The sequence below is a fragment of the Pungitius pungitius genome, chromosome 4 (genome assembly GCF_949316345.1).
Source record: "Pungitius pungitius chromosome 4, fPunPun2.1, whole genome shotgun sequence".
NCBI classification, from domain to species: Eukaryota; Metazoa; Chordata; class Actinopteri; order Perciformes; family Gasterosteidae; genus Pungitius; species Pungitius pungitius.
Genome location: NC_084903.1, coordinates 14,291,470 through 14,312,035, shown reverse-complemented (window position 1 = coordinate 14,312,035; position 20,566 = coordinate 14,291,470). Strand labels below are relative to the sequence as shown.

The 20,566-nt window shown below is 43.5% G+C and overlaps 1 protein-coding gene across 1 annotated transcript; it reads right to left on the bottom strand.

Moving 5' to 3' along the window:
• Positions 1–9,140: 9,140 nt before the first annotated feature.
• rhcga (Rh family, C glycoprotein a) lies at positions 9,141–14,781 on the bottom strand. Its single transcript, XM_037456868.2, has 11 exons — positions 14,491–14,781; positions 12,795–12,987; positions 12,343–12,493; positions 12,085–12,232; positions 11,750–11,916; positions 11,531–11,668; positions 10,949–11,085; positions 10,630–10,754; positions 10,230–10,303; positions 10,057–10,130; positions 9,141–9,954 (listed from the first exon to the last, which is right to left on the bottom strand). Exons 1-11 carry the CDS (start codon positions 14,717–14,719, stop codon positions 9,921–9,923), a joined length of 1,470 nt encoding a protein of 489 aa, XP_037312765.2. The 5' UTR covers positions 14,720–14,781; the 3' UTR covers positions 9,141–9,920.
• Positions 14,782–20,566: the final 5,785 nt, after the last annotated feature.

Below are 20,566 nucleotides of genomic sequence, written 5' to 3'. Positions count from 1 at the left end.
AGTGTGAGAGATTACTGCCCCCTCTCTGTCACTGTGTCTCATCAGCTTCAACTCGATGGCTGCTGAACATCCTGTACATGACCTGCAAGGCGTACAGTAGATTATGCTCTTGAAGTCTGTGCATATTTACATCCGGCATACAGTGGCTTGCGTTATCAGTCTGGTGAAGATGTTTTTTTCCAGCTAGTACAGTCTCCAAATCATGGTCACATGGAGGAGGAATATAAAGTCTAATGTCCATTTGCATTTTTGTTAAGAGCAATGTTTTGCTGTACTTAAAATTCTGAAGTCAATAATTACGCTTTCACAAAAGTAAATGTTTGTTGTTCCCCTTCCAAAGGCATCTTTGACAAAGCTGTTATTGTCAGAACTGCCGGCCCACAACTTTGCACAACATCTCCCAGTGAACAAGAATGATTTGTGAGTGGGATGTTCATATTTATGTTAGCATGCCATTTTGTCCCATTTTACCTTAAATTCCTAAGAACAATGAATAGGCCAACGTTTCCAGTCTTGCCTTGCACATATAGTAAGGGGGAACTCAAAGATGTATTCACCATAAGGATCTCACCTCGCTGAACTCACTGTGTTGTCCATTTTACACGTTAAGCAATTACATTTGGGCAGAAATTGGTTAATAACACAATTAAATTCAAATTCAAATACCCAGCACTGTCATGCCGCAGGCCAAACTCCCAATAGATGAAGGTGCTCACAGACTGACAGCATGCACTTTGCAGCACAGTCCTGCCGATGGCAGCCAGCCTGCAGCAAGGCACCAGCAGCAGCGTAGCAGTGAAAGCCTTCTTTCTTTTTTTCAAAGCAGTTAAGCACTCCACAAAGGCACTTTGTGGCAATATGTTGGTGTCAAATGAAAAAAAAAGAATCCTCAACTGGTGAAACTACGAGTCTTATGTGGTCCTACTGAATGGACCCAAACTACCTTGGTGATTAGCTTCTCTAAATGACTATAACATGTGTTAGAGTGCACAAGGGCACTGATATAATGTGTGAAAATCCTGGCACTCAATTGTGCAGCAATATAATTCCAAACTGTGCTTGATATTGATTTGTCTCAAGAAGCATTTGTCTCACTATGCTCTGACAACACTTCCACCAACAAGAAAACAGCAACACATTCAGTGGACAAAATCCTTGTCTATTCTGTCATATCGCTTGTCTTGAGATCTGAGGTCGAATTCAACTGCTAGTTAAACCAGAAAATATGAAGATTAAAATGCAATAAAAAACCAATAATAAAATCTCTCCTGGCAAGAAAGTAGATGTTTATTTCCTCCTTTTCCTTCAATCGTTATACGAATGAAACACAAAATGTCGTAGTCCCGTTTAATGTACTGAAAATATTGTCAAGAAATGAATATGCAGACAAACATTTGTATGTTAGGATTTTATTTATTTAGTAATTCTGTCTCTCATGGACTAATCAGAGCTCGGCGGCAGGTGGAGCTCTTAATTAGCTAAAACCATTCAGTTTGGAACCCTCTCATGTTTTAAAGCAGCTCTGATTTCTGCTTCTTTCATCGCGGGGAACTAGTGGCCTTTGTGGTCAAATCAAAGCACTCCCCTGCTATGAATAGTGATTTTTCTGGTTCTCCTCCTCACCAGTGCTGTCAGAGAGGCTGACCCCCCCCCCCCCCAGAGACTTTCCCCTTTGACCCCAATAAATGGAGTCTTGTTAACTGAGTAAAAAAAGAATCAGCCTTTAGTGAAGGCTGTTGTTTGGCCAATGGATGTTTGATGAGCGATCACAATAACAGAAGGGATCCGACGGAGAGGTGGCGCTCAGCACTCAGTGGGATGTCTGCTGATATGCCAGCGGCATTACAAGCTCTGGACAGTGAGGAAGATTAATACTTTGAAGGGGTTTCTCTTTACGCAATTAACTGCAGCAACGACAAATTTAATCTTCTTTTTCTTCTTTTTTTCAAACAATATAACGTAATGAAATAGTGAAATAGTAGACGTGACTAACAAATGTTAATGTCATGTGGCAATTAGGTGTCGTGGATCTCTAGAAGTGCAGCAGCTTTTCAGTGGCTGATGAGGTATTTTTTCTGACCCCCTGGTATCTTTCCGAGTGGCCCGGTGAGACCGCTTGGTGAGGACAGTGAGAAAATGTAGGTTGTTACCTTCATGAAAAAGGCCAGATGGACTCTGCAGCCCGCTCCAATCAGCTCACAAAGGTGATATAATTGCCAGGGCAGGGTGGGACAAGGCGGCCGCCTTTGGAGTTCTTCAGTCTCCTCCTTTTCCCATTGCACCCATTCTCTCCCACTCTGTACTCACTGATTATATTCCCCTCCCTCATTGTCCCAATATCCCCCTCCAACAACAGGCCAATTTGTCCCTCCAGCTTGGCTCCCGCCTCCCCTCCTGCTGCGTTATTTAGCCCCTCTTCTGCACTTCAATGGCAGGTACTGATTGGAGAACTTCCACGACCTCTTCGCAATTCCTCAAAAATCCCTCCTCCCTTTCCCAGCAACCTTTAATCTGATTACAGGCTTTCTGCAGCGTTTCAAAGGAGGCGCGTCCCAGGGGGACAATGGCAGAGCAAGTGGTTTCACAAACACGCTCCCCAGGGTCATATGATTCACAAGAGGAGCCGCGTCCACTCTCCTCAGCATCCGATGGCTTCGAGGCCTGTCTGTACAATGATTAAAGGGGAAACATCTCTGTTACAGTGGATCTTTCGCCTCTTGGACCCTGTCATCAAACATCCCAGCAAACATCTCAATGCAAACACAGGATTTCAGTGAAGCTTTATCTGTCTTTATCCTTTATTATAGAGTAACAACAGCAAACATTTAAACAACACTCAGTCTTCATCACACTCAAATTCTGATTGCATACAAGTGTGTCACGAACGGCTGGTGCAGGTTGAAGGCAGGCAGGCAGGACTCAGACGCAGGGTCTTCCGACAAAGTGCTATTTATTCAAACAAAACTCAAGCAGAACGTGCACCAACGAGGACTGACATGGACAATGACGCGACAAAGGACAACTGGCACACAGGGCTTAAATACACAAGGGAGGTGCAGGTGATTGGACACAGGTGGAATCAATCACGCAATCACAAGACAAGGCAGGAAGTGAAGTTAACCCAGGACCACAAGAGACATGAAACTTCAAACTAAAACCGGAAGCGAAGCCAAACCGTGACAGAACCCCCCCCTCAAGGACCGAATTCCAGACGGTCCTAAAGGGGAGCAGAACCGGAAAAAATCAGACAAGGGGAGGGAGGGTGGGGACCCGACAGCTAAGGTCCGGCGGCCTGCCGGGGCGGCGGCCAGGCGTGGGGTGCTCAGGGGGTCTGCCGGGTCGGCGACCGGGCCTCGGGGTCTCGGGGGGTCTGCCGGGCCGGCGGCCGGGCCTCGGGGTCTCGGGGGGTCTGCCGGGTCGGCGGCCGTGCGTCGTGGCGGGGGGCGCCGAGCAGTGCGGCTCCGGCGTCGTCGTGGCTTGGGGCGCCGAGCTGTGCGGCTCCGGCGTCGTCGTGGCGTGGGGCGCCGAGCTGTGCGGCTCCGGCGTCGTCGTGGCGTGGGGCGCCGAGCTGTGCGGCTCCGGCGTCGTCGTGGCGTGGGGCGCCGAGCTGTGCGGCTCCGGCGTCGTCGTGGCGGGGGGCGCCGAGCAGTGCGGCTCCGGCGTCGTCGTGGCGGGGGGCGCCGAGCAGTGCGGCTCCGGCGTCGTCGTGGCGGGGGGCGCCGAGCAGTGCGGCTGCGGCGTCGTCGTGGAGGGGGGCGCCGAACAGTGCGGCTCCGGCGTCGTCGTGGCGGGGGGCGCCGAGCAGTGCGGCTCCGGCGTCGTCGTGGCGGGGGGCGCCGAGCAGTGCGGCTCCGGCGTCGTCGTGGCGGGGGGCGCCGAGCAGTGCGGCTGCGGCGTCGTCGTGGCGGGGGGCGCCGAGCTGTGCGGCTGCGGCGTCGTCGTGGAGGGGGGCGCCGAGCAGTGCGGCTCCGGCGTCGTCGTGGCGGGGGGCGCCGAGCAGTGCGGCGGCCCAACCCCTGACCCCACCCCCCCCTCAAGGGCCGGATCCCAGACGGCCCCCAGGGGTGGGGGGGAGAGGACCAAGGGATGGGAGGGAGGGGGCACGATCAGGGGCCGTGGGGACGGGCCAGGAGACTGGACTCTGGGGGCCGGAACGGGCGGAGACTGGACTCTGGGGGCCGGAACGGGCGGAGACTGGACTCTGGGGGCCGGAACGGGCGGAGACTGGACTCTGGGGGCCGGAACGGGCGGAGACTGGACTCTGGGGGCCGGAACGGGCGGAGACTGGACTCTGGGGGCCGGAACGGGCGGAGACTGGACTCTGGGGGCCGGAACGGGCGGAGACTGGACTCTGGGGGCCGGAACGGGCGGAGACTGGACTCTGGGGGCCGGAACGGGCGGAGACTGGACTCTGGGGGCCGGAACGGGCGGAGACTGGACTCTGGGGGCCGGAACGGGCGGAGACTGGACTCTGGGGGCCGGAACGGGCGGAGACTGGACTCTGGGGGCCGGAACGGGCGGAGACTGGACTCTGGGGGCCGGAACGGGCGGAGACTGGACTCTGGGGGCCGGAACGGGCGGAGACTGGACTCTGGGGGCCGGAACGGGCGGAGACTGGACTCTGGGGGCCGGAACGGGCGGAGACTGGACTCTGGGGGCCGGAACGGGCGGAGACTGGACTCTGGGGGCCGGAACGGGCGGAGACTGGACTCTGGGGGCCGGAACGGGCGGAGACTGGACTCTGGGGGCCGGAACGGGCGGAGACTGGACTCTGGGGGCCGGAACGGGCGGAGACTGGACTCTGGGGGCCGGAACGGGCGGAGACTGGACTCTGGGGGCCGGAACGGGCGGAGACTGGACTCTGGGGGCCGGAACGGGCGGAGACTGGACTCTGGGGGCCGGAACGGGCGGAGACTGGACTCTGGGGGCCGGAACGGGCGGAGACGGGAGTCTTGGGGCCCGCTCAGGCTGGAACGGGCGTCTTGGGGCCCGCTCAGGCTGGAACGGGTGTCTTGGGGCCCGCTCAGGCTGAAACGGGCGTCTTGGGGCCCGCTCAGGCTGAAACGGGCGTCTTGGGGCCCGCTCAGGCTGGAACGGATATCTGGGGGCCGAGTCGGGAGCCGGGACTGCGGGGGTTCGTCGGCTCCTTCTCCTCGGATTGAGGAGGTCCCGGAGCCTGAAGCATTCCTCCTGGTAGCTCCTGGGGCCAACAACGACATCAGTCTTCCATTGAAAAAATGGGCTTCTTACGTCGAGGTAGTCAGGCCCCAGGTCGCTCCAGGAGTCCGCTGGCATGCCGGTGTTTCGCCGGGCAGCCTGCTGCATGCTCCGTGGTCCCCCAAACGCAAGGCGAGTTCCCAAATATTTATCATTAGGGTAAAACCCTGCTGAGTCCTTCCTTGGTCGCGTCATTCTGTCACGAACGGCTGGTGCAGGTTGAAGGCAGGCAGGCAGGCAGGACTCAGACGCAGGGTCTTCCGACAAAGTGCTATTTATTCAAACAAAACTCAAGCAGAACGTGCACCAACGAGGACTGACATGGACAATGACGCGACAAAGGACAACTGGCACACAGGGCTTAAATACACAAGGGAGGTGCAGGTGATTGGACACAGGTGGAATCAATCACGCAATCACAAGACAAGGCAGGAAGTGAAGTTAACCCAGGACCACAAGAGACATGAAACTTCAAACTAAAACCGGAAGCGAAGCCAAACCGTGACAAAGTGAAACATTTATACGTATCTGAAACACTCCATGCACATATGAAAAGGTTGTGTATATGTTGTTGAACTAGTGCAACTAGAGCATCTCACTAGTGAATGTAAGAGCATCTCACTAGTGTTTTTTTTGATGAATTTTATGACTTTTTCATATGGGAAGTACGTTATTTTAGCAACATTCCTGCGGCCGCTTTGTCAACAGCCAGCCTTTGCAGCATTTTGCTCCGGGGATGTGGGTGATGTGAGGTGTAGTTGCGGGACCGTCTGCCTCCTCCAGCACCAGGCGGTCAGCCTCATCTCATCCCGCAGAGAGCAGCCTGTTCTCGGCAAGACTTCTGTGAAATGCTCCGCTTGTATCCACAGTCAGCTGTATAACTTATAAATGTATAACTTAGGAGTAAGGTGCAGGTCAGGAAAGCCTTGTCCCAAAATGATCTATGTTGTGGTTTTGCAAACAGACTTGACAACGAAGGGAGGAGTTGAATAAGACATTTTTAGTCAACCAAAATTGTTACAATTAACTTTTATAAAAAGATTTTTAAAAATGTGAAATGGTTAAAGCTGTTGGGTTTGAGGCACATTGGCATCGGTTCAGAGACCCGGATGTTACAGCCTGGTGTGACACCTTGTGAAAGCTGTGTGTCTTTGTACTATAACATTGTCATAGCCGCTACGGGAGTTGACCCCAGCAGAGTATAATAGATAACCCCATGGTCGACTTCCTTAACCCCATCAGGCATTTTTAGAGACCTCTTCAGTCAATAAAGCTTCAGCTCCACCAGCCCACCTGACAAGAACAGCACAAAGCACATGTCCACCCTGTGTATTTGGAGTTCATTAATGCCACAGTGAATGGTCAGGAAATTGCCCTATTGACCGGCGTGTCCAGGCTTCATTACCATCACAATGACGCTGCAGAAGGGCCGGAGCCCGGAGGCAACCAGCGAGCCCATGAGGACATGAGCTAGACATCGAAAAAGTTTTGGTAAATCTAGACATCAATATGACCTCATTCAGGATCAATAACTTTTTTTTTATTAAAGTACAATTATCTCTTCTAGGTATTGTACACACACAATGTATCTTTATTACTCAGGTGCCAATGAAGGGCAAAAACCTCTCTTTAGTCTAGTTCACCATTAGAAAGGTTTTCCAACAAGCCCACATAAATATGAAGAATAACAGTTTTTGGAAAACATGGTTATGAGCTACACAAATGTTTTATTGCTGCATGCTCACAAAGCTTAAATTCAACAAAGTGTATATTTTCAAGTGGAAGTGACAGAAATAGAATTGAATAATTATCCGGAGCAACACATTTCTTAAATGGGATTGTTCTAAAAGGGTTTCACAGTTTATTCTTCAAACAATGGAACACAAAAAAGCTCCTGAGAACAAATACAAAATTGAAGAGATTTTTGCTTCAACTTAAAACCACACATATGATTCCCGTACTATTTCATTCTCATATTGCATCTAGTTTTACATTGATCATGGAGAAAGAGCAACAGAAATAAGAAATAAAAAAAACTCAATAATAATAAAAAAATATGAATATCAAAAGAAAATAAAGTATATTTCCATCAAAAATAAGTGAAATTATATCGAATGATCAATAATAAAACTTGTTATATTAGTACATAACTTTTCAATAATACAACTTTATTCCCCAAACCCAAATGTTTGTTTGCTCCCACCTTGTGGTAAAAACGGAGTAAAGCAGAAGCAGTTAAACCAGCAGAGCTACACGGCAATCCGCACAGACAGGGAGGGTTAAACAACAGCAGATAGTGCCATCTGTTTCACACCAGTTGTGGTCACCATCCCACTGGCCGACTGTTTGGGCCGAACACTATTGGACGTGTTGATTGAGTCGCTCTCCAGACCTGCCACAACTTTATGCAAAAAAACAGCTGCTCCTTTTGCCGCAAGAAGAAGTGTTTCTTAATAAGAGGAGGCGTATTTACTGTTTGCCATGACAGAAAGAAGATTGTCAACTATTATATTTTCTATGGCAAGAGCAGAAATATTTACGGGTGTAGAGTATCTGTCAATGTCATAAGTTTCCACATCTCTTTTTTCCGCAAAATTTCCTTCTTCATTAAGAGTTAACATAGATGCAAAAAAATTAACTCTTGGTTTGAAATCCATCTTGACATGCTTGAGTCTGTAGAATTTATGACTTATATGATTCCTTAGATTTTACTCAATAGCGCCAAAATGTTTATACTTGCAAGGATTTTTTTGAATAGAGGTATTGGCAAGATATTGATTTCTTGGTGTTGCTGACTGTCAGCCATTTTGGTTTTGAGAAATGTATCTATGATTGCCACTGGGTGGCAGTGTATGGGACGATGCAATAGCATCCACTGTAGTGGCTTGTGCTTAACAATGCCATCAAAACCCATGCAATTACAAGAAAGCGACATTTGAAAAGATGTCCAATGTAGTAACCTCTATACGTGAAAGGGTTAAGTAGATTTCTTGGTTTTGCAGGAGATAATGTGTAGCTAGCAGCAGCTGCAAAGTCACAAACAGGTGTAGGACTTTCTGTGATACTTTCTAAAAGCGTGTGTGTCTAAGAGTCAATGCCTGAGGCAAATTGGATTAGCTACACTGCCAATGTTTGTCATGCCTGTAAACTGGAATGGATTTAGTCAATTGAAAATGCCAGTCAGACAGGTCAATAGTGCAGGGAACTTTTTAAAGGGCCACTGAACACACAGCTTATTTATCATGTTATGAAAATATTTCACAATGTATGTTTAAAATAAGGGGGAAATTACTTTGAAATCAAGTGGCAAATTTGTTGAAACAAATATCACGATTCCACCCCACCCCCCCCCCCCCCCCCCCCAAATCCCAGATATAAGTTTGTTGCATTAGTTTAAACTTCCATCCCATTTGTTTACACTGATCCATCCCTATTTCTATGTTTTGGCATAATCCTCTAGTATTTGAGGGATTAGATGTTTCAAAACTGAAATAATATGACGTCCTGTACTTGTCCTCGCGCATTACAGATGAAAAGAATATTCTCTCATCACTTTTGGACTTTAGGAAATTGTTGTTTTGTTTTGTTTGTTGTAATTTTCGTTGCTATAGTGAACTCTCTTTGCCAAAGAGCCGGAGACTTCTCTGCAGCTATGCAACTATTTTTGGGTTAAAAGGATGCTACATTTCATTCAACTTACTGTAAATAAACAAGTTATCTCAAACTAAACTTTATAGTTAAAATGCTGTGTTGTTAAGTTTGGAGCCACGACTGGTTAACCAAAGGGCCAGAGAGGAATGTTAAAGAGTAAAGTAAACTTAGGACAACATAGGAGACTATTTAAGAATGCTAGTAATTAAATGGCTGTATTGCAGGTTCAGGTGCTGAACAAAAGTAAGGGTGAAGACAATTAAATACGGTTATTGTTTTAATTCCAATTGTGATTTATGAACGTCAAAATTTAGACAACAAGAAGATTGTCACATGCAATCACACATAGTGTATTGAAGGTAGCCCAACTCAACAATACAGCAAACAAATTGCTTGAAATTGTATCATAGTCACAGTACTTACTGAAAGCAACTAGCAAGTTATGACACACAATAATACACAAGATTAAACCATATGTACACACAGTTTACAAAAACCTATACATCACTTAAAAGATATAATATAGTATATACTAATACATAAAGCTCAAAAATTGTATAATTTGGCTGCATAAATACGTTTGATTATTCTTAAACAGTCGTCATTATTGAGAAATAGAATTAAAAACATCAATAGCCAAAAGGCATCACGTTCTATGGTTATTTAAGATAAAACTGTACAAAAGTTTTCTCAGTTCTTCTGTGCATTATAATCAACTTACACAGCATTGACAAAGAGTCTTCAACCTCCCATCAAGTCAAATGGATTCAGAACCTGATATTTTACAGTTATTAAGCATTTGAGGTTTTTACCGAAACAAAAGAGAAAGTATTTTAAAATTCCTCCAAAATAAAACCATTCATGAGAAATGTGATTACTACCATCATAACGTGAACCTTCCAATCATTCACCAAACTATTTACGGGTGTAAAAGGCACGAGAGAAGAGAGCCAGAGGATCAGTGTGTTCCTTTCTTTGTGAAGATGCACATTGTTTATAAGGTGGATCGTTTCACAACTCAAATTCAAATTCAAAGGGATTTGAGCGATTTTCTAACTTTGTTCCACAGAGAAGTTTGACTCGGATCTGTTGGGAAGAAGAAAAAAATCTTTAATACTTTAAAAAAATTTAAATACATTTCCAGAGAGTAAGGACTGAATGATGTCGTCTTAGTGTGAGTGAACTTACATGTCTTGCCGCTTGTGTGTCATGTGATTGTTGTACTCCAAAACTGGAAGGATGCCCTCGTCATCCTCAGGAACCTGAAACCAATGAATGGGGTCAGATCGCCAGGCAGATATCCATCTATGTTATTTCATACTTTGCAGGACCACCATCTAGTGATAGGAAAGCCCCCTTACCTCCCAGTACACTTCATCATCAAAGCAGTTGTCATCAGCGGGGTCGCCCCAGATAGGCAACCTCAAAATGAGACCTTTAAACACAGGCAAAAAAGCACTTAGACTTTACACATTTTACATTTTTCTTATGCAGTTGTTGTTGTAATTAAAATTGATTTTGCACTTCAGATAATATAATTTACTCATTGACTATTCCTGTGCTGCTAAACAGGTACTTTAGTAAAACAGTGAAAAAATGTAGTGTTCACTAATAGTAAAATACATTTGAAGTGCTCGAGAAATATCTAAGTCATCATTCTTCTGGTCACTTTAAAATAAACATTGAAACAGATTCCTGGTCAAACCTTATAACTGGTTTGACTTGCCTTACAGTAATACTCAACACATGTTATATACCCACCAACAGCCGCTCCACCAACAACTGCAAATGCAATAGCCACACACACGCCGGCCGCCTGGAAGCCTCCCTGAGTTCCTACTGTTCTGTCTGCAAATTCCCCTTCAAAGTCAAACGTCTCTATCAACCTGGAGGGAAAAACAAACTTTGTAATCCTGCAAATCAGTGCTTGATCTGCATGATCAGATGACAACTATGCCTGATATCTGGGCGTGTGTTTCCACGTCAGTTAGTGGTTTCATTCATTATCTTTGAGTCAACAATGATCAGGTTTTCTGGATGTCTGGTTGTTTGTGCGTGTCTGTGTGTGGCAGTAACTCACCCCTCCCTGCTGTAGACCTCTTCAGTGGCGGCTGCAGCAACAATGGCCCCTATGAAGCCGCCGAGCATCCCTGGTAGAGCGTGCAGGTTGTGTACACCACATGTATCCTGGATTTTTAGGTATTTCTCCAAGAAAGGCTGAGAATGAGGAAAACAATCATGAATGAATTACTGATGAGTAAAGTGTATGTCTAAAAAGGACTAAATGCATTTTGAAATCCTCTAAAGTGTGACATAATCTGCTTTTAAAACCTCATTATGTTTAGTTTCTGTGTAACTTTTCAGGTTATTAAAGCTCAAAACTCCGTGTCAAGTACGGAGTCATCAGCACCTGCTAACTTTTGAAGTGTGTCGTAACACCTTGAACCAGTTTCTATTTTACATCTCATTTGGAAAGTAGCCTACTTGGTGCCCCATAGGTCTGTCATCACTTTCTTATAATCCAATTGTTTTACACAAACCACAACCTAGTTCTCCTTTTCAGGGCACGCCCTCTTTTCTTCAACTGTCCATCTAAGCTACCGCACAGAATTCACCAGCTCTGTCAGAATAAAAGTTCTAGGGTAAAAGACTGGAGGCTCACCGAGACAAACAGGTAGCCAAAAGTGGAGATGATTCCAGTGCAGAAACCCACGATTAGTGCACCATAAGGAGTGATCATGAACTCCGCTGCAGTTCCCATGGCAACACCACCTGCCAGAGTGGCGTTCTGGATGTGCACCTGTCAGGCAAAGCAGCTGGTCAGACATGAGAAACGCATAAAGGACAGGTCGCAGATCTGTTTTCAGTGAACCAGCATTACCATGTCCAGTTTTCCTCTCTTCTCAGACGCGCTGGAGATGGCCACGGTGGTGAGCACAGAGGAGGCGAGGGCGATGTAAGTGTTGATGGCTGTTCTGTGCTGTCCAGAGCCGTGGTCTGTGATGGCCGAGTTGAAACTTGGCCAGAACATCCACAGGAATAGTGTACCTGTGAGGTAGGAGAAAGTCATTAAAACCAGTCTGATTAATATATACAGTATATATACAGGTGTTTGACAATGATGAATGAAGGAAAACACTATACTATGTTAATGACTATGTTCCAAAAGAACCACGTCCTAAAGTAAACACAAAATCAGCAAAATAAATCCTTTACCAATCATAGCAAATACATCCGAGTGGTAGACGGATCCTTGGAGGCGTTTGCTTTGGTTTAGCTTTGGTCGGTAGAGAATCCAGGAGATGGTTAAACCGTAGTACCCTCCGAAGCAGTGAATGACCATTGAGCCCCCAGCGTCCCGGCACTGTGAGAATGAGCAGCACAAAAAAGATAATCACAATGTTACAGTGAATATTCTCCCTCATTGAACGATGATAAAGCTTCCTGTGGGATGATTGCGTCTGTAAGACTCACATGAAGGAGGTCGAGGATTATGTATTCCTCCACAGCAAACAGTGTGACGCCAAACAAGGTGACAACCATCAGCTGCACGGGGCTTACTTTACCCAGAAGGGCACCGTAGGCAATCAGAGAGGCGGCTACGCAGAAGTCAGCGTTGATCAGACTGTGGGGGAAAAAAATACCAAGAAAAAGGTCAAAGTGAGTGGACATTTTGACAATCAAACAATCAAATATTCATTTAACTGATTGTACAAGGCCGTGCCACGACAGGAATGCTTTGTCTCAAGGATGCTACAAGGCAGTTCTGATATGGTGAAAGCCGTGACAAAAGAATCTGTTGATCTCTAAACATAACGATTCTTGTCAGGTTTCAAAATGGGTTTGTTTTCATTATTCACTGACATGACCCACCTGTCAACATTCCTGCATCTGTCCAGTTTAAATGTTAGTTTGGAAAGACTTACCCTTCTATTCCGATTGAGATCTTTCCGGTGTCTGGGTCTAGCGCGTGGAACCAGCCTTGCATGAGAAGAGCCCACTGCAAACCAAAGGCACCGATCAGGAAGTTGAAGCCCACACCGCCAAAGCTGTAGCGTTTCAGGAAGGTCATGAGGAAACCAAATCCAACAAAGATCATGACATGGACATCCTGGAAGCCTGGAGAGAGGAGGATCAACACAGTTTAATCAAAGTGACAAGTGTGTGTGTTTCCACACTTACTATACACCATATTCTGGATTGGCGTCAAGACAATTTATGACATTGACAAAGTTCTGTTGAGCGAGCTGTTTTGGACCCTACTCTAAAGTTTTTCACTTCCACATAGTATGCATGCCAGTCCGCTCCACCCCCCCCCCCCACCCAAAAGAAAACATCCCCAAAATATAAAAATATTAATAACAGAAACACTTGCACACGCACACACACCCACATATTTGGACATGTAATGGACCTTGAGTCATCCGGCAGCTTGTTTCAGAGAGCATCTTTAATTGAAGGTAGCTAAGGACGAGCAGGAAGACGAGTCTTCTGCCTGATTGTTTGCACGGTTTAAACTTCCCACTCAAGTTCTTTTCTTTTGTTCTTCACACATTTGTTTGACTGTGTGAGTGTTGGCCGTTACCCTCATAAACCCCTCATTCAACCTTTATCACCCCTCTCCGTGGGGTTTTATTGTGGATGTTTGGAACAGCCTAAACAAGGTGAACCCTGTGGCTTGTGGTTTTTCCCAACATTAGCCAGACCAGTTGTACCAGATTGGTCTGTGTTTGTCTGTTAGAACAAATAAAAATGTGTGTGTGTGTCGTGTAAGCCTCTCTACATTCTTGGTGTGATGAGCTGTCTGATCTATGAAGGCTCACATCATGTCAAGCTTTAAGCACATAGAGCATTTGCATAGAGCAACCGCACCAGCACAGCTGGGGAGGCTGTAAATCACGTCTGAAGCTGAAAAAATAACATTCAAATCTAAAACTGAGAAAGACCTCATGTATTTAAACATTTAAAAAGTGAAGAATGAAAATAAAAAAAGTAAGTAAAAATACTTTTCATTGCTTTATATTTATTTTAAATACATGTTCTATTTTCCAAAGTTCAAGACTTGCTCACACAACAATTCACTGTAAGGGAGGCTGATGTCATTCTCTGCTCAAAGACATTAGTACATTTATGTATTTACAGAGCAAATAATTGTTGACTTTTTTGTTAATGCTCTGAATGTTAAATGCAGCTTCTCCAAGTTTGGATTTATAATTAATATTTGCATGGTTGATTACTGTCTTTAGTATATCTTTGCAGATGGAGAACTTAATGCAAAACCTACAACATGTAACTGTAAATGCAGGTGCTTATAGGGTCAAATTGCCATAGCCTCGGAGAGGGACTCAAAAAATTGAGTTTGCCTTTTGCACAGTAAAAGTATATAATAACTCATGATGATGACACAAACCAAAAACAGTTTCACAAGCATTGGAGTAAAATAGCTACAATCCAGTTTTAAACGGTTCCGGGTGCAAGGTGCGTATTTATAGATCCATTAATTACAAACTGTTGGTGCATTGCCAGCATTACTGACACGGGATCATAAAAACCACACCTGCATTTAGATGTTTAACACGTTGTTGAAAGATACAGTTCTTCACACACAATTTCTGTACTTACTGGGGTATCTGAAGTAGAAGTCATTGTCGATGTCGCTGGTGATGTTGTTGGTGTGTTTGAGCTGCAGCCAAAGTCGTATGTCAGATTCTGCATCGTACCGGATGAAAACTCCAAACAGTACGATCATTGCAATCTGCCATACGAAGCAGACAGCCGGCAGGCTGATACGGACGTTGGTATTCTTTGGCGGGCAGAAAACACGTCTCATGCAATCGGCACAGTTCCCCATGTTGACAGCTTTATTGGAATGATGCTGTGATCAGGGCCCCTCTCTGCTGTGGCTTCCAGCATCTTCTTAGCAGGCATATTTATATATATACATGCATATGGTCCGTTAAAGGGGTTGTGCTCCTGTTCAGATCTCACATTTAGGGGGTGGACACACCTTAGCAGGTAAACCACTCCCTACTGTGCCTGCCTCTTTGTGTTTCCACAGCCAGGCCAAAGCAAGAAAGCATTCTAATAAACGGGCCAGCGGGAGATAAAATAACCATTAATGTTTTATAGATATGATGCAGGTCAAAGCACAAAATGTACGTTGCACATCACTACTAAAGTTGTGATCTGAATGGTGTGTATTTGAACATGATCAGATGACACAGTGTGTTAAAAGGAATTGGAAAACTGGGGGGAAAAAAATGTTGTTGTTGAACACCTTTCCACTATACTTCTACCAATTCTTGCAAGAGCTTATGCTCGTTTAGCAGTAAATGTACGCAGGTTTTGTTCAATTTATTTTCACTGAAACCTTCAGTATTCATTTTTGAAGAAGCATTTCATTATAAAAGAAGACTTTTTTTTATTCTGACAGAACTGCTGAGAAACATTTGTTTGTTAATAGGATGTGGGGTTGAACTGGTTTGTCAGACTTCTTCTCAAAATAGAGATTCAGTAACACCTCATTATCTCGTGTTTTTAGGATGTTGCCAATGTTTTGGTCTTGTGTAGTTTAATTACAGATTTCCTGGTTTTTAATTGAACCGGTAACAGTCCAGCACACTAGGAACCAAAAAACATTGACTTTGCTCAATAAAACAAAATATAATTGAATACAAGTTAGTGCTAATAAAAACCCACCCCTAACCCTAATCTACAGTCATACATGGCCACCCAATGCTACCAGTTTGAAAAGGGATATTTACCTTATTTATTTGAATCAGAAGAATTAAAATAAATAAGAGCAGGAACTCAGATCTGACAAATGAGCATGACTTTATATAGCAGAAATATGTTTTCTTTAAAAAATACATATATACATATAATTTTTTCTTCTGCTAATGAGCTTTCCCAATACAGATTTACCCACCACAAACAATTGGTCACAGTAAACCAAGTGCCGAGTCCCGTACTTAACTTGTGCAATTTGTTTCCAAAAAATTCAAGTTGAAATTCTTCTTTCTTCAGAAGCCCTGCCATCTAACGTGCACGTTAGATAAAAGAACACAGCGAGGCGAGGCCGCTGTTCAACAACACAACATGTCAACAGCTGAGTGATCGGGCCGTTTTGTATTTTTGGGAGGAATATGTGTACAGTTGAAACGGTTAAAATGTTGATTGTTCAACTTAAAACACGCGATGCTGTGTAATAACACTTTAGCCCTGGAGGTTGAACATGTGACGGACGGGCTAAGCGGTGGTTTAAGATCTTATCCGATGGAGGCATTTCAGCGATGTTTCCTGTCACATGTTGTGGTATGCGCCGGCCTAGCTGCACTGATGCCTGGAGTGATGCCCCAAGTGAGATTATGAGCACTTATCAATCCACAGGTTAGTGAGACACCGATCAGGGCACGGAAGCTATTCACACCTCAAAGCTTTTCTTCCGTCATTCATTGTTTGAGCCTTAACGTACTTATCTAACGGAAGAGATACTGTTAATTCCTGCTTGTATATTTTCATCTTATTTTCATCTTATATTTTATTCTTGCACCAAAGGACCAAGTAAAATTCCTCTAACATATGTGGCAATAAATATCTTCTGATTCAGATACTGATGTAATACAAGCTGATCCTATTGCAGAATCCTTTGTATATGTTATGTTTAGTTTTCTAAAACAACTTTTAATTCCCAAAAAAGGCTTTCTCACCCTACACAAATAAAGGACTTTTGTTGTTCTGTTGCAATAGTTCTGTTATATTCTAGCATATACCATCTTATTTGCAGCACAAGGTTGAATTGGGCATCTGTAGATACATTCAGGTCAAACTAATCACTACAACACAGTTTCAGAAACAATTATTTGAGGAGTGTTTATCTGCCTGACAGTTAGGAGCCGCTAAAGGAGTGTGACTAACAGGAAAGGATTTCCAAACTAGAACATATCAGCACAGGCAACCAGATGCTGAACTGATTCGTAATCATAAGACAGTCACCTGCCTCTTGGAGACAGACAATTGTTTTGCACTCTTTAGACGATCTGACACTCAGATAACCCCACATCCCCGTGTGTGATCTGCAGGCGGCACACACGTGGTGTGTGTGTCATTGTTCTTTGTTACTCACGCGGTCCGTCATGAGACTCCAAGTTCAGGAACATGCCATTTGCTTTAAAGGCCTCAATTAGCCACACAGGTGACTTCAAGAAACAATGGACCCATGTGACTATATCAATGCTGTAAACAGCCATTTCAGGTATTTTCAATCCGCAACTTTCAATTAAATCATGTTTAACGAATGTGTGATTATGTTTTTATAACATTCTGTACATTTTTGTGGTTTTTTTACCCTTGAGTGAAATAATCCTTTGGAATTCTTTTCTCCACAATTTATTTTCTGTTTAATAGAAAGAATACAAAACATGAATTACCATTTGCAATATATTAACTTCAGGGTTTTCCACAAATCAACTACACCTGAACCAGTTAGCACTTATGATGGCACTTACTTAAAGCACTTTGTAGTTTGGCTTTCTCTACAAAGTTGTACTTCCTTGATTCTTGTTGTGCTGGGTCTGCACCCTCTTGATTCAATGCACTTATGCACTTAGCGTCCCTTTGCATAACAGCGTCAGCTAAACAATAAATGCAAAGGTATTTGTGGTCACACTGGTAACATGCATTATTGTGACCATTTACATTCTTTATTGGACCTGCTTTAGTTTTATAGAACGCATTGTGTTATTGTTGTATTTGTTGTTTTTGCTGTTCTGTCCTTTATTTGTGTGTTGTTTTCCATTTTAAAGCTCTAACACTTACATATATTTTCAGAAAGAAATGGCCTCTGAAAAAGTAACATGACTGATCAACAAATGCTAAAAGATCATGCATATATAAGTAGAATGGAAACCATCTATCAGTATGCAGTTTGAGACACAAATTAAGTAATAAATGGATTGAATTATTTTCAAACTCATCAACTCAATGCCAAACTGTATGGGTTAAATGCATGTAGGTTTCTTAGGTCTATTTACTGACTCTGATTTTTGATTTGTTACCATGGAATCAAATAGACAAATACACACACCTAGACATCAGGTGACAACTAATAGCTACAGAACATGTTAGACCAGTAAGGTGGTAAAATTACAAACCACGTGCTAAGCAAGTGCTAAACTAGCCTCAGCAGGGTGGGTGATGAGCGATGAGAGCCACACCTCACTTTGGCAATATCATCTAAGCAAATACTTCTACTTTACAGAGTGCCGTACTGAGTGTTTGTTGGCATATCCGTGTCACATTATTAAGGCTCACTCAGGAATTTGTGCGGGCTGGATTTGTACTTGTTTTGTTCGTATATAAGTTGGTAACGTGATTGACACTTGTTTTTCTGTTTGTAGTTCTGAAAAAAACTTTCATTAAATAAAGTTAGGAAGCAATTTAGTTTGAAAGTTCAGCCCCTTTGCGCTGAGAATACTCTGGTTTACATTATTGGTAGGATTCATTTAAAATAAATGTAGGTCTGAAATGTCTTATCACTGTAATATGAGTAGGATTATCCGTGATGATGAAACTTTTCCATTTCACATTAGGCTCGAACAATTGAAAAAAAATTAAAAATCTTCCAGCAGAGCTGAGCCAACAATATTTAGATCGGTTTCTGCAAAGAGGTAGTATGAGGTTCTCTTTTCAAGGTAACCTCTTTATGACATTACACACCCACACAGATGCTTTGAGGAGACATGTAAGTGTCACTTAACAATGTCACTTGCCTTGTTTTGATGAACAGATGTTACTCAAGGTTTAGGGTTAGGTTTTGATGGTCTGACGTTCTCTTCACACTGTCAATTTTTTTTTTTTATTGAGTGACCAAACAACAATTTTAATTATTATTTCTGGCTCAGCCATGGTCCCCCTCCAGATTTATTTTCATGACTCAAGTCTATTAATCAACCCAAACCATTAACTAAATCATTCCTCATTTGTATGCCCTGTTCTTCGTCTTTCACATCCAGCCTGAAAAACAAAACATACAATTTTATCTGACAGTATTTAACGCCCCGAGCCTGTATTCTGAATATATATAGTTTTCATCCATCTCAAAATTGATGAAGTAATTGTAGGTCCTTTAATGGTCATTTGGATCTTGTTATTAGCCTCAGTACTGCGTTCATCTCATTATTAGATTACATTGGTTTTGGGAGGTTTTAACCTGTGGCTCATTGAGGCTGTTTCATGGTTGCTGTTTCCAAAATGCCTTGATAAAATGTGTAATAACTGCAACTACTTTGTTCCTCTGGACAATTTTTCAATGGGGATAAAGGGGAACCCCTGTTTATATGTTACTGGTGAAGAAATAAATCAATATAATACACAAAAAAAACTTTCAATTTTGAGAATTGCCTGAAAAAAGTCACTAACAGCCCTGTAAGTCCTCTTAAACATGGAGGTACCCGTCTAAACTAAAGTGTGTTCACGGGAATCATGGAAATTTTCACGTTGATTCCAGAAGAGGTTTTTGTTCAGGCCTTTCTGTCTAATAATGAAGAATGTGAACTGGCTCATCTGTCGATTCACGCCTTTCAACCACTTTTTCCTATTCAACCTATTAGATCCAACTAATGTTGTGAAAATGAATAAGAGCTTCCTTAGCCTCTCAGGAGCCTGAATTAGTGGAGCCCAAACCTGGCAGAAAGCACTGAAATTGTTGGTGCTCATACAAGGACTTATCTACCAGAAAAATATGAATTTCATTCAAAACCTCAAAGGTATGTGGCTTTTATGATCAATATGTTGGATGCTGTCGTTATTCTTGCTGTGGTTTTGGCAAGGTTTTTCTGAGAGAAATGACACTTATGTCAGTGTCAGCTTGGCATGTCTTTTCCTTTGTTAGCCTGTTGTAGCCTCTTGCTACGCTGAAAAATGTGCACAAGCACATTTCCTGCAATCATTTTATATATTATCAGTTGTTTGAGTATTTTCAAACATCTTTGTGCAGATTGTAGCAAATACAACGGTGTGATGCACTCATATATTTGTTCATGATGAGTATAAGATATTCCTGTTGGAAGTTGGTTCTGGCTCGGTTCTCCACCGGTTTTCTCGGGTGCAACAGGTGTGCCGTCCCTCAAAATGCATAGAGATAAACTCCCGCCGCTTGTTTGGTGTGTGCATGAAGTAAAGAATTCTAATCTCATTGGCTTACTTGAAAAACCAACGTGAAAAAGGAGTCGAAGAGGTTGAGAGCCAGCAAAAAGCAAAAAGCTTGCCCTCAAAGTAAAACTGTTGATCTATTCAAACATGTCTGATCCAATTTAAATAAATCATTCATAAACATCCATACAAATATTCTAAATAATGAACATCCTTCATTGTACACAAGTCAAATGAATAATCAGGAGACTTTTTAGTACTAGAAAAATGTCACACAACATTTCATATGTTTCTCTGAAATGTATTGACAATCACTTTCAAGTAAACCGGATTGCTCAATCACAGAAAAACAAATAAAAGGTACCGCAATCTTGTAAGAACAATGCAAATGAGCTGAAAATAGTTAATTGTGGCTGTAATTAAGGTTTTTGCATGTATAACCTGTGCATAACAACACCAAATCAGTGCAGATATGTATGAGTATCTCAGTAGTATTAGTGGCTGCAATGTGCCGGATTTTCCAAACAGGGTTGCAGACTTGATATGG

Bases quoted from the DNA above. Each gene is read 5' to 3' on its own strand.
- rhcga (XM_037456868.2), bottom strand. From the start codon at position 14,719: ATGGGGAACTGTGCCGATTGCATGAGACGTGTTTTCTGCCCGCCAAAG. The intron at 12,988-14,490 runs GTAAGTACAGAA...TCCTCTCTCCAG, and splicing joins CTTCTACTTCAGATACCCCA to GCTTCCAGGATGTCCATGTC. The intron at 10,304-10,629 runs GTGGGTATATAA...CTGTGTTTAAAG, and splicing joins TGTTGGTGGAGCGGCTGTTG to GTCTCATTTTGAGGTTGCCT.